Source organism: Urocitellus parryii, chromosome 7, assembly GCF_045843805.1.
Source record: "Urocitellus parryii isolate mUroPar1 chromosome 7, mUroPar1.hap1, whole genome shotgun sequence".
Classification (NCBI taxonomy): domain Eukaryota; kingdom Metazoa; phylum Chordata; class Mammalia; order Rodentia; family Sciuridae; genus Urocitellus; species Urocitellus parryii.
In genome coordinates, this window is record NC_135537.1 from 127939290 (window position 1) to 127963240 (window position 23951).

General features: G+C 43.8%; 1 protein-coding gene across 2 annotated transcripts in view; it reads right to left on the bottom strand.

Moving 5' to 3' along the window:
- Usp43 (ubiquitin specific peptidase 43) overlaps positions 1-23951 on the bottom strand; it is a 68539-nt gene that overhangs the window by 38705 nt on the left and 5883 nt on the right. For both annotated transcript variants that reach the window (XM_026390602.2, XM_026390601.2), the window contains exons 2-6: positions 22349-22480; positions 13923-14026; positions 5050-5142; positions 3411-3546; positions 93-228 (exon numbers count right to left, since the gene is read on the bottom strand). In XM_026390602.2, the coding sequence (XP_026246387.2) occupies positions 93-228; positions 3411-3546; positions 5050-5142; positions 13923-14026; positions 22349-22480 (601 nt within the window). The remainder of the gene's footprint in view (positions 1-92; positions 229-3410; positions 3547-5049; positions 5143-13922; positions 14027-22348; positions 22481-23951) is intronic.

The window sequence follows — 23951 nt, forward strand, 5'->3', positions numbered from 1 at the left end:
ACTCAATGTTTTGTGACTCAGCACTCAAAGAGGACCTCTCAAACCCATAACTCATTATATCCAAATAAAAATTATTGAAAGCACTATTATACCTGAGAGAGTCCCTTGGCCCGGTGACGGAGGGACTTGGAAGGCATACACATTATCTCCCTCTGCAATGGTATTCAAGTCCTCTTCATCAAAGAAAGACCGCTGGAATCCATTGGGATACAGTTCAACCAAGATCACCTGAAATGAGAAGGATCATTTTTCCTTCTGATTTCTCTAAGAGAACCTAACAGATAAGAAATTGAAGTGACAGAGAGTCTTAAAACTCCTTTTACCCTTTCCTTGCAAAGAGCCTACACATTTTAAATAATAAAAATCAGTAGTTATAACAATCAGATTGACCACAGACATCTCAACCACAATCCACACCCCCAAAAAAACCCTTGAAAATCTAAAGTTTTATACCCAGCTAAAGTATCATTGAATAATAATAATAATTATGATTATTATTATTATTATTAAATAAAAACCCTTCAGATAAAAACTGAGCATTTACCACTTACAGAAGTTCAATGAGAGAATTTCCAAGTAGTTTTACTAACCTTTTTTATATTATGCCATATGTGAAATGTAAAAGATACATTTCAATATTTAGGGGAAAAAACTGAATCAGAAGGAAAATGAGTTGTAAGAAGAAAGGATAAATCAAAGAAAATGGAAAACATAATGAATACTACTTTTGCTACAAGTAGGAGAGAAGAGGTATTAGGTTACAAAAAATAATACCTATCTATAGTTGTCTAAATCAAAAAGGTATAAGGGTAAGCCAGACACAGTAGTGCATGCCTGTAACCCCAGAGGCTCAGGAGGCTGAGGTAGGAGAATTACGAGTTCAAAGCCAGCCTCAGCAACTTAGGAAGACCCTAAGTAACTCAGCGAGACCCTGTCTCTAAATAAAATATAAAAAAGGGCTGGAAATGTGGTTCAGTGGTTAAGCACCCTGGATTTACACCCCAATACCAATAAATAAATAAACATAAAAGTAAAAAAGGGACAAGGATGTAGCTCAGTGGTAAAGTTTCCTGGGTTCAATCTCCAGTTCCAAAACAAAAACAAACAAACAAAAACTACTTTAAAAAAAAAAAGTATAAAGGTAATTAAAATACACCAAGATCTTAACATGAGCCTCTGTTAATGATGCATACTGACATTTTAATAATAAACATTAAAAGCAATAAATAAAATATATATGTCCCAAATCACAAGACAAAAAGTTGTGAATTCAAAAGAAGCAAGAAAGCTGTCAGAGTCAAAAAAAAAAAAAAAAACAGGAAAAGCAGGGCGAATGAAAATCATAAAATAAGATGGTGGAAATACTTTTAAATGTATCTGCAATCACAGCTTTTTTAAAAAAAAAAAAAGTGGAAAAAACTGCTAATAAAACATCAAAATAGATTTCAAGTTCCAGTCAAAAAAGTTCCTACATGCCGTGCATGGAAGTGCACACCTATAATCCCAGTGACTAAGGACATTGTAGCAGGAGAATCAAAAATTTGAGGCCAGCCTCAGCAACTAAGCAAGACCCTGTCTCAAAATTTTAGAAAGAAGTGAGAGGCTGGGGTTTTAGCTCCATTCTACAGCGGTGGGCGGGGGAGGGATAAAAAAAATTCCTATACTAGCATCCCCAGTTTTTTCTATCTCCTTAAACCAATATATCACACCTCTCACATTTCTGACCATCCTTCTTCTATTATTCAAACTCTACCTCTCTGGAATTTTGATCTTTTATGCTTCCATTTCCCCTCAAAATATTTCCCTCATCACCTCTCCCCACACACATGCACACATGCACACATACACAATAGGTCTCCTAGAGTATTTTGGAGTTTACAAAGCAAGATACATATTTTTCCCCTATTTAAAATCCTCATTAAGAAAGAAAACAAAACAAAAACACTATTGCTGGGTACAGTGGCGCACGCCTATAATTCCGGTGGCTCGGAAGGCTGAGGCAGGAGGATGGAGAGTTCAAAGCCACCCCCAGCAAAAACTAGGCACTAGGCAACTCCGTGAGACCCTGTCTCTAAATAAAATATAAAATAGGGCTGGGGATATGTGGCTCAGTGGTCGAGTGCCCCTGAGTTCAATCCCCAGTACCCCCCCCCCAAAAAAAAAAAAAAAAAACTACAGAGAGTGGTTGAGATCAGAGAGACTGTTGAGATGGGGGCAGGAAGGAGATGCAGGGATGGTGGAAAGGCTCAGGAACCATGGTGGCTAAATGGGTGTGCACGTAAGTAAAACTCAACAAACCACAACTTTAAGGCCTGTACACTGTATCACAAACATGCACACCTTAACAAAAAAGTTAAAAATATTTTTTTAATTTAGCAAAAATTCTATGAGGTAGACAGAGAAGTAAAAAAAAAAAAAAAAAAAAAAAAAAAGTTCAATTTACAGCTAAAGAAGGAGAGGTGATGACCAATCACTTACATGGTCCAAAGTCAAGGGGACTAAGTATGGCTGAACCCCATTGAGCCCTTCCCATTCGGCCACACTGCTTGTCACCTCTAACCCCACTGTGTTACAAGGACCCCTCCAGTCAGAGTGAATTCGGTCCTATACCAGGACTCCTTATCAACAAGAGAGAGCCATCCCACCTTCCCCTGATCTCCTCTCTCATGTCACATATCTTTGTCTCTCCCAGTTGTTCCTCATATTTCATTTACTGTCCCTTCTGCATCCTGGTTTATATTTTCAGGAGTAAAAATACAGAAGAGAAGCTCAGGCTCTAGAAACAAAATGCCTGAGTTCAAATCCTGGCTCAGCCACTTCCTGGCTGTGTGACCGTAGGCAAGTCACTCAACCTCTCATGACTTTCTTCCCTTGCTATCACAATGAGGATACTTTTTTTTTTTTTTTAATTTTTAATATTTATTTTTTAGTTCTCGGCGGACACAACATCTTTGTTGGTATGTGGTGCTGAGGATCGAACCCGGGCCGCACGCATGCCAGGCGAGCGCGCTACCGCTTGAGCCACATCCCCAGCCCGACAATGAGGATACTTTTGTAATAGCCACTTTATAAGAGGGGTTGTGATCAAATTGGCTATGAATAGAAATGAACATAAAATTCACAGAATGGTGCCAGGCACTTGGTAAAAGTGACTGAGGTTAGCTACCGTCAGAACTATCCCCATCCCAGTCACCATCGCCTTCTCGGAAGGCAAAGCATCCTTCTGAGGTCATCCTGCGTGACGTGGAGAAAGTCAAGGCTGGGTAACCTCAGACACCGGGAACTACTCATCAGACAAGAAACCCATGAGTCATGCTGGAGTCACCTGGGAACCACAAATTAGCCTAGGCAGCTGGCCAGGTCAGCATTCTGTCATCCAGTGACCAGGCCCCCATGCAATTCCATCACACCTCATCTGCAGGGACGCCTCCTTCCTCCGCAACCATCTTCCTCAGGGAGGCCACTGTGCTGAGGATCGGCACAGCCAGGCCAACCCGCAGGAACCGCTGGCTCTTACAGAGGAAGACCAAGGTGACGCTCAAGAACCTGAAAAATAGGAATGAGCCACGTGGTTAAAGAACCGACAGGGCACAATTTGGTTCCTTGTTGGGTCCCTGCACTTTAGGTATACTGCCACCAGGTGGCAGCGGAGAGCCAAATCTCCCTAAACTGCTTTTTCAAAGAGTTTAAAATGAAACAGTTTGGGATGAAGAAACACTTCACAGAACCCTGACCTCAAGACTCTAACTGTTAATAAAGAAAATGAAGCAAAAATAAATTGTAAAGTTTGTAAAGCAACCAAGCTGCTTCTAGTACAAATCAACCCTATTAATGATTCTCTCCTTTTCATTTTTTTTTTTTTTTCCTGGTACTAGGGATCAAACCCACAATGCTTACTGCGACACATCCCCAGTCCACAATTTGTATTTTGAGACAGGATTTTTGCTAAGTCGCTGAGCATCTCCCTAATGAAGATGCTGGGGCTGGCCTCAAACTTGTGATCCTCCTGCCTCAACCTCCAGAGTCACTGGGATTACAGGGGTACACCACAGCACCTGGCTGATTCTCTCCTTTATTAATAAAATTTACCCTGGGAAATATCTGCTTCCACTTCCCACTCTCCCTGCTGATTTACCAAGGGCCACTTTCCTGACTGATGTTTCTCCTATTCTATCCTGTTCTGTAGTAATGGCCCAAGTCCCATAGCTAGTTAGTAGGGCTTAGCCTTGAACCTGGGCAGCCTCAGAGGCCACAGTCTCAGCCCTGGGCTATGCTGCATCAGGCCAGGAGTCTTAGGGCCCTATCTAATGGTAGCATAAGTCATGATACAGCATAAGTCAGTAGTTACATTTGTGACACACAGCACAGGAGATCGGAGCAGAAACTGAGGTTAACCTGGGAAAGATTTATGAAGGTGTGTCTGCAGCTACATCCTACAGATGCAGAAATGTCAACAGGTAAAGGGTAGGAGAAATGGTATTTAAGGAGGTGAGGAACACAATGAAGAAATGTGTCCATCTCAGTGGCTCCCTACCTATAAGCTTATGAATATTCCATGACACTGACATGGGCCAGGTGACTTCCTGGCCACTGCTGGGACGGCCTTCTGTATAGTAGGCTGCAGAGCCCTGAAGCCTTTCTCCATCCCAGGCCCTGCTTCCCTTTATCTCATCTCCCCTCTTCCTCTTTCCTTGCTCCTTTAAGAAATCACTTCCCTACAACTTCACAAAGAAGAAAAAACACTTTGAAAATAAAAACAGAGGGAATCCATAGTGTCTGATTTGCTCTGATCTGCTCCTGTCTGACCAGGGGCCAGATTCTCAATGGGACACAGGCCTGGTGCCCACACACACAGCGTTATGGTGTTCATTATTCCCTCCTCTGCTAAGGAAGGGATGTAACTTTGTCACATTCCATAACTGATGGCCACGTGGCTACAAGACTGGCTTCTAGAGAAACTCTGAGTTTTTTTTGTTTGTTTTTGTTTTTTGTTTTTTTTTTGGAAGCAAAAGGAAAAAAAAAAACATGGCGGACTCATATCTCACATACCTCGTCTGGCGCAAGGGGATGGGAAGGGACACACACAGGAAAGGATCAAAGGTGTTGCTCTGTTTCAGGCAGTGGGGGCAGGTCAAAGAAGATCTGTGAGGACAAAGAACAGAGAGCCCAGTGTGAACACGCGGACAATTGGGTGGCCCCTTGAAAAGTTCAACATAAAATTCCCGTTGCCCCTCCATTCCCAGCAATTCCACTCTGGAAGAACTGGAAACAGGCGTTCCATGGATCCTTGTACACAAATGTTCCTAATGGTCCTGCTGCCCCCAAGAGCCAAGAGGTAGAAATAACACAACTGTCCATCAACAGATAAGTGGCCAAGCAGAATGTAGTGTAAGCACACCGTGAAATATCACTCAGCCATAAAAAGGAGTCAGTCCTGATACAACGTGGGTGAGCCTTGAGAAAATGATGCTAAGTGCTCAGAAAGGTCTCAGATGCAGCCAGGTGCAGTGGCACATGCCTGTAACCCCAGCGGCTCAGGAGGCTGAGACAGGAGAATCGTGAGTTCAAAACCAGTCTCAGCAAAAGCCAGGTGGCGAGCAACTCAGTGAGACCCTGTGTCTAAATAAAATACAAAATAGGGCTGGGGATGTGGTTCAGTGGTGCAGTGGCCCTGAGTTCAATCCCTGGTAACACACACACACACACACCAAAAAAAAAAATCTCAGATGCAAAAGGCCACATTATGTATGATTCCATTTATAGGAAATATCCAGATCAGGTTAAGCCACAGAGACAGAAAGCAAATTGGTGGTCATCAGGGGTTGCAGAAGGGAGAATGGAGCATGGCTGCTGACTGGGTAGCAGAGCTTTTTATTTCTGGGTGATAAAAATGTTTAGGAACTACACAGAAGTAATAGTTGCACGGTGAATGTAATGTAAGGCCACTGAATGGTACATGTTTAACATCACTTTAAAAGAAAAGTAAAATGGTTTATTTTTATAGCAAAGGACTTTCACCCCAATAAAAAAGAAAGGAAGAAAGTTTAACCACATATTAGTGCATTAAACATGGGGACGGGCCCTATAACCCCTCTGGATAGTAACAGCATGCCAGTTTTCAAACTGAAGGGCTCTCAGGACCATCTTTCCCCCTGCGTCTCACCTTCCTGGGTCCCAGAATTATATGGGCAACTTTTTAAATATTTGGATGCCCAGGCCCTACCCCACAGAGGTTCTATTTCAAAGCAGATGCGGAGGGGGCCCAGACATCAGAATTTTAAAAGTTCCCTTAATGACTCTAGTGCTCACCTGGAATGGCCATTGATGTATTCTGCCCTCATTATTATACAGAGCAAGAAGTAATAAAGCTCAGGAAATACCAGCAAATTGTAACAGTTGACATTGAAATGACATTTACTAGGAACTGGGCATCCCTCTAAGCATCAAGCACATATTACCCCATGTATTTCCCATCAACAGTCAGCATTTCACCCATTTTACAGAAGAGAAAACTGAAGCACAGAGAGGTTAAGTAGCTTGTCAAAGGACACACCACTCTGAAGTTCCAAAGTGAGGCTCCGTTTCTGTGCTCCTCATCATTCCTGAATTCTTGAGTATAAATGAGTAAGGAATTGCTTACTTTGGAGTAGATATTTATATATTTATATTCTTTCAACTCTACCTTTAACACTTCCTTACTTCAACATGAACCACTGAAAAGGGAAGCACAATTTTATATTCCACATGGGTGCACGAATTTGATTTCCCTATTATTCCAAGATATGAGGGGTTTCCGCACACTCTGCTCCTTATCCTAAAATCTGCATGAACTTCGTTGGGGTTACAGCACGATGCCCTCCCTCCCCGGTAGCCTGGCTCTGCGCTCTTTGCTCTGGACAGCCTCGCCCGGGTTAAGTCAGCAGGAAAGCTGGAGCAGGTATCAGGACCAGGCTTCCCGAGTCCCTTTGGAAACTGCTTGTCCTGCTCAATTGGTTTTCCACTGAGCAGACACAAACAGGAAAACCCAGAGGCAAGCAAGAATGCAAACCTGGGGTTGCCACCCAAGGAGAACCTGAGGCCTCTGCTCACGGTGAAGTGAATCTTTCAGATGTCAATGAACAGAATGAACACAAGTTATCAGAAGGTCAACAAGTGATTTTAGGAAACAAGACTTCCAGCGGTTTGGGAAATATTTTGGTTGTATCATGAGGAACTTTTGGTGATTGTTTTGCTTTGTTTTTTTTTTTTGTTTGTTTGTTTTTTGTTTTCTAGTTCTGGGGGCTTGAACTCAGGACCTTGTACGTGCTAGGCAAGCGCTTGACCACTGAGCTACCTCCCTGGCCCCCATTATTTTATGTTTGATCTAATATCCCTACTCACTGCCTCTGGCAAATTTCCCCTTGGAGAACCATGGTAGTGTTTTGGTAAAAGCAGCATAAAAACCACAGTCAGGACTTGGCAATCCTGGGGGTCTCCTCTGTAGCTGCCCTTTCCCTCCCAGTCCCCCTCCCCCTTCCCTTATTACCTACGGAGATATAAAATTGTCCTGAAGGATGTACTTTTGTCTTTGGGGAATTTCCAAATCTCCATTTCACATTTATGCAAACAAAGAGAGTATTTTTTGTTGACTTCTTCATTTTTTCAGCCTATTTCAACTAAGCTGGGCTGCATTTTTTTTTTCTCCTTAGAGTTACATCATATTAAACCGGGGCCAGGGATATAACCTTTACATTGAGCCCCAAATGTGCATCAGGGAGTAGGAGATGTATAGTTTGCAGAAAATTCAGAATGGGCTAATATTATTTTATTCATGCGTTCATTCATCCTGTAGTGCTGGAGATAGGACCCAGGACCCCGCACATGTTAACCCAATGCCCTATGACATTGAACGACATCCCCTTTAAATACTAACTGGGGATTTAAAGGGGAACGACATCCCCTTTAAATACTAACTTCAGTGTTAAAGTGCATTATCGAAAATATGATATTGTTTTCAAAATAAACTACAGAAAGAATGGGAAATACACCCGTTCCACCAAAGTTGAGAAATGAGGATAGGAAATGTGACTAATAGATCCAACATAAGGCCACTCCACTCTTACAGAAAGCTCTGGCTATGGGAACAGGCTGTTGTCATATCCCAAATGTGGCCTGAGAGGTCCTTTCCCTCTCCCTACCTCCTCCAGAGCACCTGCTATCCTGTCCTGTTAAACCCTGGGCTCTCTTAAAAGAAGGGGACAGAACACCACCAACTGCCTTTCCATGTTCAGGGACCCAATTCCCCTATGATATTCATTGTCCTTGTCAAATTGTTTCAAAAATATACTCTGCCTCGTTGGGCAGGGTGACACACACCTGTAATCCCAGTTATGAGAGACTCAGGCAAGAGGATGGCAAGGTTCAGACCAGCCCCAGCCACTTAGTGAGTACAAAGGGCTGGGAACGTAGCTCAGTGGGCAAGCAACCCTGACTGGGTTCAATCCTCAGTGCCAAAAATCAATTAATTAAATTAAAAATATACTCTGCCTAAAAGGAAATGTTGTCTGAAATGGGAACAACAGATTAGACTTTCTGGAAATCAAGTCTAGGAATGACAGGAAGAATTTGGAAGACACACACATACACACACACACATACACACACACACATACACACACAATCTCTGCTCAAGCCAAAACTCCAACATCACAACAACATTTTTCCTAAAACCCATAACCTCCAGCACCTAATATTATTCCCTCTTCTCTCCTTCAGCTCAAAAAAAAAAAAAGACCCTTAAAAAGAGCTTCAGAGGGGGCTGGGGTTGTGGCTCAATGGTAGAGCACTCGCCTGGCACGTGCAAGACCCTGGGTTCGATCCTCAGCACCACATAAAAATAAATAAGTGAAATAAGGGTGTTGTGCCCAAATACAACTAAAAACTAAAATATCTTTTTAAAAAGGGTTAAAAAAAAAAAAAAAAAAAACTTCAGAGGGCTGGGGATGTAGCTCAGTGGTAGAGTGTTTGCCTAGCATACATGAGGGCCTGGAGGAGAGCCCCAATACATTTAAAAAAAAAAAAGTTTAATGGGAAATGGAAGAGGGAGAACCTCAGTGTGCAGAGGCCTGTGAATTACTCCATAGTTTCACATCCATTCCCAATTTCACGAAATTCCATAAGGAAGGTTGATACCATCCAGGCATGCCCTTCTGCATGGAAACAGACAAGGGACAGCAAGTGCCAACCCTCCCAGGCCACCAGCTGTCCCCACCCCACTGCTGCAGAAAGTCATTTTCCCGCACCCTGAAAGCTCTCACCTGGATGGGGTTTCTAATGACACTTTACTACAGATGCTCAGGCACCAAGCAAGTATTTTTAGCGGTCACCAGTCCATTTTTAGCATCAACGCCTGATGTCTTACTCATCATCCTACAGGGGAGGACTCTACTGAAGACAGCGCTAGTCCTTAATATCTGATCAGCTCAATGTCCCTTGCTCAGGGATCTCCCGACTCACCCACACCAAGGCGGGCACTGAAGACAATGTCCTGGAAGACACCCTCCTCAGCGCTCACCAGGTAAGAGTTCAAAAAAGCCCTGGAGTCACCCTACGATCTCATCTTTCCCTCAGTCCCTTCAGCTCCAGCCCTGAGCCCACTAGCAAGCCTTGGTGACAATGTCCAAAATATACCCCCAATCCAGCCATTTCCCTCCATCTCCATGCTACCTTCATGGTTCCAGGAACTGTTATCCCCCACTGTGACGACTACGTAGCAACATCAAATTCCACTTCCACTGTCACCTCCCTCCACTGCCATGACAACCGGGTCATCTCCTAAAATGACGAGCTAGAACACACCCTGCTTTCACCTCTGCAGCAGCTTCCTGTGTTCCCCCAGCTGACCTCCACCATGGCCTGCGGGGTACTGAGGACTGAACCCAGGGGTGCTCTATCACCGGGTTACATCCCCAACCCTTTTTATTTTTTTTATTTTAGAGCAGGTCTCTCTCTAAGCTGCTGAACATCTCACTAAGTTGCTGAGGCTATCCTCAAATGTGGGATCCTCCTGCCTCAGCCTCCTAAGGAGCTGGGATTACAGATATGCACCACCACACCTGGCTTCCTGTGTCCTTCTGACTGAAACCCACACATGGACTAAAATTCCTGCCTTACCAGGCCCTTGCCCACCTCCCTGGCCCCGTCTCCTGCTCTCTCACCACCTGGTAGTCACATTAGCCTTTCCATCTCTTGAACTTGCAGAGATCAGCCCCTTGGCCTTCGCCTCTGTCTGGAATGCCCCGTCCCTGGTTACTTGAATGGTGAACTCCTTTTACCCAAGGCTTGGCTCAAATGTTCCTCTGAAAACAAGCTTTGATGATCACCTATCTATGCTGGCTGCCTCCCCACCTCCCAGGGTGCTCCCTCTCATTCTCTGAGCCCCAGCTCAGGTTGTTGGTTGACTGGTGTATTGTCTCATGTGCCCCCAGCAGAATGTGAGCTCCATGGGAACAGGGGTGGGGCATTGTTCACAGCACCTCACACAGAACCAGGCACATACTAGGGCACAAATTAAATATCTAGAGAATTGGAAGAGCTGTTCCACATATCCTCAGGATTGGTCCCAGGACCCCACTGCAGATACCAAATTCTGTGCATGTCCCTGTCCCTCACATAAGAGGGAATAATATTTGCACAAAAACTACACATCCTCCCAGACTCTAAACCACCTCTAGATGGTTTGTCACACCTAATACAATGTAAATGCTACAAAAAGGATTGTCTTACCATATTGATTAGGAAATAATGACAAGAACAATCTGTATATGCTCAATACAGATGCAATTTTTTCTCAGTACTGGTGATTGAACCCAGGGGTACTTTACCACTGAGCTGCATCCCCAACACCCCCTGCCATTTTTTTTTTTTTTTTTGGAAGGATTAACAAAAGTTTCCAGGCCCTTTTATTTATTTATTTATTTATTTATTTATTTTACTTTGAGACAGGGTCTTGCTAGGTTGCCCAGACTGACCTCAAATTTGTGACCCTCTAGCCTCAGCCTCCCAAATAGCTGAGATTACAGGCATGCACCACCATTTGGCCAGAAGTGACTGTTTTCTAATATCTTTACCCTCGGTTGGTTGAGTATGCAAATACAGAAGCTGTGGATACAGAAAGTCAAACACACGCACAAATATATATATGTATGTACATACATGTAAAAATATGTATATACATGTATACATGCAATGTACACATATGTGTGCATGCATACATGTGTGAGTTATATGTGCAGATATGCATTATATATATATACTTGAACATTTAAAAGAAAGGAAAACAAAAGTGCATACATAAACATGAGGAGAGAAGCATAGAGAAAACAAAGTGAAAAAATAACCAGGTTAATTTATGGCACAAGGACAGCAAGGAACGGGACACCGCCCCACTCTCTAATACGGACTCTCCTTGGTCTCCCCCTTTCCCTCCTCGATGTCTTCTTCCTCTTCCTCTATTCTGTTTTTTCCTTCTGTCTCTTTATTTTTTGTTCCTGGCAACCTCTGCTTTGGATACCTGAGGATAAGAAGGAGGCCCTGTCATAGCTAGGAGCTTTCAAGGTCGGCAGGCACAAAATCTAGGTTTGCTCTCTGCATATCTCCCGGAGGATCACTCACCTCTCAGGGAAGGAGCTGACCTTCCTTCAAGCCCAGCAATGAAGTCAGGCTCATTTAGAGGGACTTTTGTTACCCAGTATTTCAGCATCCCAGGGCAGGGATGGAATGCCACCCCCTCTCCCCGCCCCCTGGCACTCTGTGGCAGTGTCTTCAAGCTCCTCCTTCTCTGAGTCAGCAGAGAACCTCAACTTTTCACATGCTATGAGTCTGCGGTGCTCGCAAAGTGCTCTAATGACTCTTTGGCCTTTCTAAATACACAAGCACCCTCAAAGAGGGTGATCATATCTTATTGATCACTGGAATATAATTTAAATCCTAAAGCAGGACAGTTTCTGGGCAGTTTTAAGTGACCTCCACCTGATCACACACAAAGAATGCAATCCCCCGAAAGTACGGAAGGCAACGACTGCAGGTTGGGAGATTCTACAAGACAGAGCGGGTGTCACCTTGTTCAAAGAAAAGTAATTAAAAGAAGAAAAACAACAGGACAGGGACTGCCAATCCAGAAGAATCCTGAGCAAAGCTCCACTTTGAAATGATTTATTGCAACCTCCAGAAGGGAAAAAATGTTGGAAGGTTTTGGTATCCATAATAGAAGACAAGGCAGCCCAGCTTAGGTGCAGTTGGAGATCACAATGAACAATCGAGATGAGATGGAAAAGCAAGGGAAGAGGAAGAATCACAAAGGGAGCGAAGGCAGGGCTCACACTTCAGGGAGTCACAGGACAAATGCTGGCTCTGCAGCTCTGTGCAAAAAGCCCTACCTCCCAGATCTTAGCACTCACCTCCTGGAGTCTTATAGGATTACAGAAAAAGCCTATTTTACACATATGGGCATATTTACACTACACCAAAAGGGCTAATGGTAGAGCACTTGCCTAGCACGCATAAGGCACTGGTTCAATTCCAGCACTGCAAAATAATAACATATCATATAAATGTAATAGCACATAATAATACATTATTTTATATATTCCATATATTATTCCATATATTATAAATATGCGATTATATTATGTAATCTAGCATATGCTGTATTATATGACATATATTTCTTAGACTTTATCTAACTATCTGATAAATACTATTTTTTTTCAATTATTTTTTAGTTGTGGTTGTACATAATACCTTTATTTTATTTATTTATTTTTATGTGGTGCTGAGGATCGAACCCAGGGCCTTGCACATGCGAGACAAGCGCTCTACCGCTGAGCCACAACTCCAGCCCAATACTATTACATATAAATATATGTTAAAAGCCAAATGCTGTGGCACACGCCTGGAATCCCAGCAACTCGGAAGGCTGAGAAAGGATTTTTAAAGTTTTCACCATAAAGAAATGATAAATGTTTGAGGAAATATGTTTAACGTGACTTAAAGACTGCACAGTGTTCACACATGAAAACATGATATGGTACACCCATTAATAGGCACACTTTAATGTATCAGTTAAGAATAAAGTTTAAGCATTGATATTTAAAAATAAATAAATGCACACGCGTGCTTACTCACAGACAAGCAAGCGTCTCAGCCAAAGGTTTTCTGTAACTAATGGTTTCCCCTAAATTCTAATCACTGATGGTTTCCCCTATATCCTGATCCTCACCTTTCAGCCTGACTCATTCTTGTTGAATCTGCTCCCTCCCACTCACTGGATCCTATGCACCCTTCAGATCCCTCAACAGGCATGCTCCTCTGAGAACCCCGGGGGCGGGGTGGGGGCCTCCTCTCTGACCTATCACAGCAATAAGTGCTTTCACTAAATGCTGTGATACTTGGAGATTCTGCCTGTGTCAAGTCTCTGTACTACCATATAAAAATGCCCAGGAGCAACACATGCTTTTTGAAGTCAAAGGCTCGGCAATTTATCTGTTTTTATATTCTCCATAACACTGGGAACTCTTGAACTCAGAACGACTTGTTCAGCTGGGCTCTCTGGCCATAAAGAGCAAAGAGGAAGTCTCTCCCCAGCTTTGGGGTGATTGCTCACTAGTGATAGCCCAGCCTCCACATTCATCCTCTGCAGATTCACTCTCTATGACCCCTCCTTCAAGGGGAGGTAGACGGCCTGGAAACTGGGAAGGAGGAAAAGAAGAAATACTACAGGTCAGAGACGACAGTAGTGAGTGGTTAATTGGGGTTTATCATGGGAAAGAGAAAGGGTTTTTTTTTATGGATTTTGTTACTTTGTAATCTCAGGGCCAATGGCCAGGGGACAGAAGTTACCAGCAAGTGTCCTGAGCCCTTGGATGATACATGACTGATCTTACCTGTATTGTGCTTGAAAGTGGCTTTGCACAAAGCTTTGGCCTAGAGAAAGCTGGGCGGATGAGGATAAGATGTTCTCTGAGGGTTGACTGGCTTCAGGTGGCAGCTGAAAAGAAAGAAAGGACTTCAGATGAGAGGCCATATCCAGGACCACCGGTCTCATGACCACTCCCAGAGCTCAGACCATCGCTCAATCCTGGGCCCACACCATCCCTTTCTGAGCCTCTTGGGCTTCGATGCTGCCTTTAGCATCACTCAATGCTCTCCCAACCCCTCGAGCTCTCCAAATGCTTGAGAGAGCACGCTGCAGGTACCAGAGGAGCAAGACAGGAGCAGGATCCTTGGCAAATGCTCACTCCTACCTGCCCACCTCAACTCCTCCCTCAGGATGGACGGCCCTGTTCTTTACCTCTGTCCTGCTGGGTCCTCAATGACTAGATGCCCCTTGTACATTTCACCAGGGTGAGCGTCCATCGCTCAAACACATCCACACCAAATCTCTCCCTAACCCACCTATTAAATGTGCCTGTCCACATGTTCTGGTGAGCCCGGTTCCATCTTTTGCAAAGGAAGCAGGCTTTGCATTTTGTGATTTGATACACAGCTTCCTTCCCTCCGCATATATCATCCGTTCTCCCGTGAGCATCTTTGGACGCCCTTGTGTATTAGTTTCCTGTAGCTGCTGTAACAAATTATCGCAAACTGGTAGCTTCACACAACAAATTTATTTTCTCACAGTTCTTAAGACTAGACCATCAAAATCAGTATGCATGGGCCAAAATCAAGGTCTTGGTAGAGCCAGATTCCCTCCACACACTCCAAGGAGAATCCACTCCTCGCTTATTTCCAACAATGGCCAGCTGCTTGAATTCCTTGGCTTATGGACACGTCACTCTGGTCTTTTTTGACTCTCTCTCAGCTTTGTCTTCTCTGTGTGTCTCCAATCGCTGCCTCTTTTCTAACTGATATGCTTTAAAGGTCCACATGAATAATCCAGGGTAATCACTCATCTCAAGATCCTTAACTTAAACACCTCTGCAGAGTCTTTACCATATAAAATAATATATTTAGAGGATGGAGATATTTGGATCCGATATCCTTGGGGGTCATCTTCTCGCTATCCAATCTTGGGGGCTTTTGCCTGCCCCAATGCCACCAACTTCCTCTGGACTCTTACCACTCCCAATAGGAATTACTCCAAGTTCCCAGTTTCTCTAAATTTATTTTTAACCCCTTGCATTATTAGTCCCTACAACACACAATTACAAGACACAATTACTCATGAAAGCCCTGCTATGCAAAAATCACTGTCCTGGAAAGGTCGGTCCCTGAGGGCAATCCTAGAATCAAAGCCACTCATACTACAAAGCTAATTAGTAAGATATAAAATTAAACTACAAGAGCATCCAGAAGGCCACCGTAAAACATGCCCTAGATGAGTGTGTTTCTCGGCTGTTCATCATTGATCCCCTCAAGGAGTCTTGTTAGATTTTTTTTTCCTAATCGCCCCCCATCCCCCGGAAACCAGGAAGTCACAGGGAAACTGTGCAGGTGCCTATTTACTGTTTGAGTATCTGAGCATAATTTTTGGTGCTTCTTCAGTGCTTGTGGGATATCCTCCCATAGAGGGGAAAAAAAAAAAAACTGATTAGAAGAACAGGCGGTGAGTGGTAGAGGAAGACTTGGGTGGAATCTCAGATGACTATTTTTTGAAAGCTGAGGACGGAAGGAATACATGTGAACTATCTGGGGTAAAGTGTGCTGATGTGCACAGTTCACTTCAAAGTGCATCAGAAAATAAGCCAGAAAAGAAAGACGGGCAGATGGGTGAACGTGTCATAAAGTAGATTTAATAAAACATAAACTGCAGGTTCCGTGTAGTAGGTGTGAGCGTTCACTGTATAATTAATCCGACATTTCCATGGTATGAAATTTTTCATAATGAACTCTTAGAACAAATAAGTGACAAGCACTCAGGATGGTCACTCTTATTTGTCCCAATATTTCATTATGGTCAGTTTGACCTAAAATACAGGAAGTACATAGGGAAGTAGAAAATGGCTGAGCAAAGAGTCGGGTGCCACATTTGGTGCCTTCAACATCCTGAGGAACTGTGCTTCTACTTCAGGAAATACCAAAGACCCCATTCAAGAATATTGACTCTGGATCTGGGTATCATGGTACATGCCTTATAGTCTCAGCTACTCAGGAGGCTGAGGCAGGAGGATCACCAAGTTGGAGATCCAGCTTAGCAAGGCTCTACACAACTCAGTGAGACCCTGTCTCAAAAAATAAAAAGGGCTGGGGATATAGCTCAGTGGTAATAAAAAAAAAAAAAAAAAAAATACAAACTCAGGAGTCCGAATGGTGGATTCAAAATCCCTGCACTAGTATTTGGCTATCTGAGTTACTCAACATCTCTAATCCATTCTAAGTTACTCTTTATTTGCTCCATTTCACCCATTTTCTGCTGCTATAACAAAGTACCTGAGGCTGGATGGTTTATAAACAACTAAGGTTTCTTTAGCTCACAATTCTAAAGGCTGATAAGTCTGAAAGCACAGCATTGCCCTTTGGTGAGGACCTTCTTGCCATATCACAACACAGCAAAAAAAGGCTGGGGTTGTGGCTCAGCGGTAGAGCACTTGCCTAGAACGTGTGAGGCACTAGGTTCGATCCTCAGCACCACATAAAAATAAATAAATAAAATAAAGATACTGTATCCATCTACAGCTAAATAATTTTTAAAAAAAAGTGAAGGGCATCCCAAGGTCTTTCACTCACTTGGGTCATTCTTCCAAGCCACAAATACCATCATGGGGACCCCTCTTTGTGACCTCATCGAATCTTTATTACCTTCCAAAGGCCCAACTTCCAAATCCACTAACATGAATTTGTGGATTAAGTTTCCAACACATGAACTTTTGGGGAACACAAACTAGACCACCTTTCCAACTGTAATAGGAGGATCCTAATACCAATCTGACAGCTCTGTTTTGAGGCTTTAAAGAATATATGTATTTTATTTACATGTTATTACTTACATATATTACTTAGATGTACATCACGCACACACACACACTGTGTAGGAGGTAGCTGTCACAATGTGGAATCTCTGATGGGTTTTAACAGGTGCTTGGAGAGATGCTTTAACTTGACAGCCATTCCCAGGCAAGGAAGGCTAAGTTTGAGGACACGGGTTAAAAGGCTCAAGGGCGCAGGTAACAATTAGGTGACCCAGAGCAGGAGCCATGAAGAGGAAAGAAAGGGATGCCCCATGTGCCCAGCTCATAACCCAGCATGGGAGCAGAGGGAGGAAGACGAAGGGGATAAACACAATCAGCTCCGGGGTTCCAATCCAGCACCCCCCTGGAGAATACCCACTCCATAAACGGGAAGTAGGAAAGGCAAGAAGCAGGCTTGGGAAGGACAGGTGCGGTGTGAGGGTAACTCAACCCCCAGGCAGAGACGTCTGGCTGCAAACAGATGTAGGCCCCGGAGGAGTGACGCTGGGCCAGCATGAACACTGTAATGCTCTGGCTGCCTGGGGCTCTCTCCTCCATTTTCATTTGTAGCACCCCCTCTTGGGACCCTGAATCCAGTCCCTGGGTGAGGAGGGCTCTTCCATCAGGGGTCCTGCTCACCCCTACAAAGGAACGTGTCTACAGCCTAAGCTACTACACAGATGAGATGTTCCTGCCCTGGGCATGGATCATGGGTAAAGTGACCAATGGGCGGACCACGTTCCTCCTAGCAGTTGGGTCCAGGCTATTGAGACACCCTCACAGTCCCAGAGCCCCATCTGATCCTTGACTGTTTCAAAGTTGTTTTCAGCCTGCTGTTTGTTCCTCCTGGGCCAATTCTTCAGTTCCCTCCTACAGTCAGCTCAAATAGGCTGAGTTCTTTGCAACCAAAGAACTCAGAAGACCAGAGGATGCTTCCTCACCAGGTGACAGTGGAAGACTTTGGGAGTGGCTGTGGATGGGATCAGCTAGGTTGGGGGTCTGGAAAGAAAATCCTGAACAAGGCCAGGGTGAGAAGCAGGACAGTCCTCCATGCAGCGTGGACCACGACGTCATGCTCCTGCTCTAGTCTCGGGTATCTCTCAAAGCTTCATTCTACACCGAGAAGAAATCACATCCCCTCGACATCATGCAGCTATGGTGAAAATCAAGAGATGGCATGTGTGCCCTTTGCCTAGCACGCAGTAGATGCTTAATACATGTTAGCTTGCCACCTCTCTCCCCCGCCACATCACCTCCTTTATTCTACAAGAATGGCATTTTCTGGAAAACAGATGGCCACCATGATTTCTTATGTATTGCTGTTGATAGGGTAGTAAAAAAATATGCCTTTTGGAGAGGGTGAAAACACTTGAGAATTGTTCAAAGTAATGGAAAAGTAAGGGGTCCTTAGGTTTTCTATTCCAGTTACAAATACCTCTAGCTATATGGCTTTCCTATGTCCTCAAAACAAAAATAACTTCAAAAAGAAAAAGATCATTCAGAGTTACACAGAGAACAGCAGCTTTCTTTCTCCAAAAGGGAAAACTGAAGTTTCATGCCAAATCATCCCAACAGCTCTGCTGCTCTCGACCTTCAAGCAAACAGAGTCTGGCTTCCTTGGGCAGCCCTATTTCCGGAGAGCAAATTTCAGAACAGGCTTTAAAAAAAAAAAAAAGTCTTCTGGTTTCACTGGGTCAAAGTAAGGGCTGGCTAAGCTCCTCTCTCGGACCAACAGCCATGCCCTGGTCCTGCCTGGAGAATGACCTGCTCCTAATACACTGGGCCCACTGAGGGACAGAAAGCAGCAGACTCGGGGTGGAGTCTCGATTCTAAGTGCCATACAAAGCAGGGGAGTGACATGATCTCATTTCCTTCCTGAGGAGATCTGGCTGCATGATAGAGAATATGGGAGAGGGACCTATTGGAGTTGGGGGTGGGGATGGAGATGGTACTCGGTGGTTAGAGCACTTGCCCCGCAAGCATTGCCCCCCGCATCTCCTTCATCCCAAAATAAGGAAGTTGGAAGACCAAATATGTCTGTTTTTTTTTTTTTTGAAATCTTAAAGATATGGAAAGGAATTATTGGCAGGTCCTCTTGGGCTTAAATAAACTCAACAATATGTTCAAGACAGGTTTGGGACAGTGCACCCTTGTTAGGAACAGAAGTTCTAGGGCAGAGCTTCTCAACTGGTGACGGAGGTGATTTTTTTCTCCTTGCAGGGGCACATCCGGCAATGTCTGGAGACATTTTTTTGGTTATTTTTATATTTATATTTTGTGTGCTGATGTGCACAATTCACTGGGGATTTCCACTGGCATCTAGTGGGAAGAGACAGTACAAATGCTACAATGAACAGTCAGTCACACACTCCGACAAAGACTTATTTGACCCAAAATGCCAAAAGGGCTGAGGTGAAGAAACCCTGGAATAGCACTGTATTTTCTGAATTTGGGCCCTTCCCGCCTCTCCCATTTATTAGTTGTGTGACTTGCCGCAAGTTACTTAACCTCTCTGTGATCTTCTTAAGCCCAGTGACTTTTCCTGCTACCAAAGGACAGAAGAAAAAAAAAAATGAAAGGCAACTTGGAAGTCTGTTCCTATAATTTGTAACCAGAATATCCTTCAAGGGCCTGTGCATTAAAGGCTTGGTCCCCAGCCTTAGCTATGAGAGCCTTAACCAAATCGGTGAATTAAGGTGGGTAGGGTGTGGCTGAAGGAGGTGGGTCAATGGGAGCACGCCCTTGGGGTGTGTTGTCTCTAGCAAGTGGAATCTCTCTCTGCTTTCTTATCATCATATGAACCACATCCTTCCACCATACTCTTATGCCATGATGTTCAGCCTCACCTGGAGCACTAAGAAGTGCAGTCAGCTTTCTGTGGACTGAAACCTCTGAAACCGTGAGCCCTCAAATAAATTTTTCCTCTTCTAAAATTGTTCTTATCAGGTCTTTTAGCCAGAGCAGTGAAAAAGCTGACTAAAACAGCCATAAACTTACAGAACAGACAGTGCAGTGGACACATGTTTATCTGCTGAGCATTCTATTCTTTGGGGAGAAAAAAGTTCTGATCCTATAAAAGCTCTCCCTGAGCCACGTTCACCCCCAGAGGCATGTGACTCAAGTGTGCCCATTCAGAATATCCCATTCTTCTGGCCACATGCCAGGAATGGCCCTGTGAACCAGCTGGGGCAATCCACTCTTCCCTGGGCGTTCTCTGGAATTCCAGGCTCTGAAGACTATCGGAGCATCACAGAAGAGGTTCTTGCGACCATGTGGGCAGAGCCAGTGTGACACAGAAGCCAGAGAGGAGAGGCAGGGTGAGTCAAAGACCTTGGTGACATTGAGTCCTAGGAGCCAGTCCTGCTGGAAGCCACTTCAACCCTTGGACTTGCAGGTTATAGAAGGCAACAAATGCTTTTCCTTAAGTTGGATAAATTTACATTTCTATCACTCACAATCAAAAGACTTTAAATAAGATAAACAAAATCATTGTAAATAAAAGAAAAATCGGCCCTTACCCCCACAGCCCAGGGGAACCACGGTGACCTTGGAGTAACCTTGGAGGTCCTCCCAGGTAATCACTGGCTATGTTTTGGGGATGGGGAGTCATTAGGATGTTTTTTTATTTTTATTTTTTGTAGTTGTAGATGGACAGAATACCTTTATTTTATTTGTTTATTTTTAAGGATCAAACCCAGGGCCTCACACATGCTAGACAAATGCTCTGCCAGTGAGCTACAGCCCCAGTCCCATGGGTGATGATTTTTACAACAGAATTTTAAGCCAGATTCTCTTGAGCTAGAATCTTGATTCTGTCCCTTCTTTGGGTGGCTTTGAGAAAGTGACCCAACCTAACATATGAGACATACATAAGTGATCATGTTGCAGATTTTATTTAGTGCTTATTTATCATAGTATTGAAGACTGAATCCAGGGACACTCTACCATTAAGCAACATCTCCAGGCCTTTTTATTTTTAGGTGGGGTCTCACTAAGTTGCTGAGGCTGGCTTGAACTTTCTATCCTCCTGCCTCAGCCTCCCAAATTGCTGGGATTACAGGCATAAGCCACTGTGTCAGAAGCACCTTCTCATTTAAAAGAGAAAAACTCAGAGAATAGCTATCTAGTGGATGAGTTTTAAAAAGAATAAAAGCCTGGGGTTCCTAGGCCCTTCATTCTTTATTACTCCAAAATGATGGGCTCCAAGCAAATTATGAAGAGATGCGAAACTGGGATGGACCAATCAAAATGTTTTCCATGACCTTTTTTTTTTCTCTTGATTTGTGAGTGAATTAGAAATCAAATATTCAGATTTAAAACAAAACAAAGCAAAATTAATAAAGGAGTTCTCCTAGGTACATCTGGATCAGTCACGAGAGATATCAAGAGTAGTATTTACTTGATTAGTTACCAAAGGTCATGAAACATCTTTTTAGATGACAGCAGATTATTAAAAAAAAAATTTTTTTTTTTTATTTTGCCACCAGGGATCAGATCCAGAGGCACTTAAACACTGAGCCACATCCCCAACCGTTTTTTTTAAATTTTTTATTTGAGACAGGGTCTCCCTAAATTGCTTAGGGACTCAATAAATTGCTGAGGCTGTCTTGAACTTGAGATCCTCCTGCCTCAGCCTCCCAAACAACTGCAATTATAGGCGTGTGCATTCAATAATATTGTTACAATAACTTTGCTTACTCATGATATAATTTCACTCACTTTTACTCTCTTAAGTGGAAAATAAAGGGATAGCTCTAAAGCATAAGCCATTATTGATCTTGATTTAGCAAACTCCATAAAGAACATAACTGATGTATCAATTAACTGTGGCTATTACAAATTAGTGGAATGCTTTCCTCCTCCTCCCAAAGGTCTGAGGTTTCCTCGAAACTGCAAATGCTAAATGCACATGTGTAAAAAATCATCCTTCCTGCATCTTGAGAAAAAAAGATTAGGAATTGCTGCCCCGTGAGATACGTAACTGAGAAAGCAATGGTGGAACTGAAATGGCAAATCATGGCGCTCAGCCTCGGAGGGCCAGATGAATGCAAAGAATATAGACCAAAAACACATTCTTTTCATTTTCAAATTATGATTCAAAGTGAAACCTTACACACTACCTCACGGGGATGAGGAAGGATGAGACATACTGCAAGGGGAAGAAACAAGAGCTCAAAGAAGGAAGTAGAGAACAGCACTGTGTGTACAATAGGCAGAACACACAGGAATCCACGTTGAATAAACATTCATAGGAGAAAGGAGAAAGGAGGAGAGGAAAAGAGGGGGAGGGAGAGGGGGAGAGGAGGGGGAGGGGAGGGGAGGGGAGGAGAAGGGATGGGGAGGGGAGGGGAGGGGGAGGGGAGGAGAAGGAGGAGAAGAAGAAGAAGAATCCTATACAATGATTTATTTAGCAAGTCACCAACCTTCTCGGACACCAGCCCTTGGGATGAGCCCTCCAAGTCCTCATGGACACGATCCAGCAACCAGAGCAAGAATTCCAGAGCATCATGTTGGGAATTACCTTGGAATTGAGAGCCATACTTGGAAACAGCATTCTGAAAGGGAATCAGAACAGAGGTCCAGAGGTCATTTCAACCCCTGATACAACCAAATGAAGGTCCTGTAAGCACCAAGCTATTGAGTGGTCATCCTTCAGCCTTGAGAGGACCACATGCAAACAACCCCAGGGTAGAACGGTTCTTTGCTGCTGACCTTGCTCCAAAATGGTATGAGGGTCTCGGTACAGAAGGCCCCTTCCTCAGAAGGACCATCACTGTGTCCTATGCCTTGAACATCCAATGTCGTCTCTGAGGATTTGGATCTGATGGGCGTCTGTGCTGCCTGAAGCTCTGGTCCTTTGATCACCGGGGTCCCAGGCTCTGCTGGCCTTCCCTCCCTGGATCTATTCCCATGCTGTCACAAGCAAACATCCTTCCAGCCCTGCTGTCTCCTTCGCTGATGTCCTGCTAGCTCTTGCTTGGAAATGACCATGCCAGTAGCAGAGCTGAGGCTTGAAGACATACTGTATATAGCGCCTTTACTGCCTCTTTCAAATAGGGATGAAAATTGAAAAACACAAAATTCTCTTTCTGTGGTTTGATCCGTAAAAGATTGATCCAGCCCTTTATTCCTTTAATAAATTGGTCTTGAATGCCGCCCACATGCCTGGGACTATTCCAAGGACTGGGCCACAGTGAACAAGACAGACAAGACCTCCCGCCCTGGTGATCCTCATGTTCCCTGTCCCTTTTGCACTGTCCGTCTCTTGAACTATGTAGCAATTTTTGTCATTTTCTGTGTACATGCACATTCCAGCTTTTGGAAAGTGTATTTCAAAAGGTGATGGATGTATATACTAAGAAAAAAAGAATTCAAAATATAAAGAACAGCAAAGAGAAGTGTTTCTTCTATCGGAACACTACTGTTCTCCATCCCCTAATGACCCTCGCCAGCTGGGAGCCACTCCCAGCAGCTTCTGAAGCATCTTTCTAGGGATTTCTGTTGTGCATGGACAAGCACCCAAGCAAGCCAGTGTGAGCAACTCGCACACATGCACATGCACAGTACATTACAGCTGTTTGTCCCACTCCTTAGAATCCAGAGCCTCTAACATTCAGAGATATCAAGAGTAATATGTTCTTGATTAGTTACCAAAGGTCATGAAACATCTTTTTAAATGACAGCAGATTATTAAAATATTACTTTGAGACAGGGTCTTCCTAAGGTGCTTAGGGAGGTCTGTCATCTGCTCATGCCTGCCAAAGGGGACAGTCTGAGCAAATCGAGAGATAGGGTCAATCCTCACCACTGCCACATGGCCTGAGCATTTTTCTTTTCTTTTTCTTTTAATCATCCCTTGAGACTTCAGGAAAACTTCAGGATGAGATGAAGCCAAATTCAAGATCTAATTAACCAAAATGGTGGTTCTGAGTCTTTATTCTGATCACATTAGGTTGGATTCTTCTCTAAGCCTTTCTGCACTTAGATTCTCAAGGGCCTAGCTCCAAAGTAGGGCTGCCTGATTTC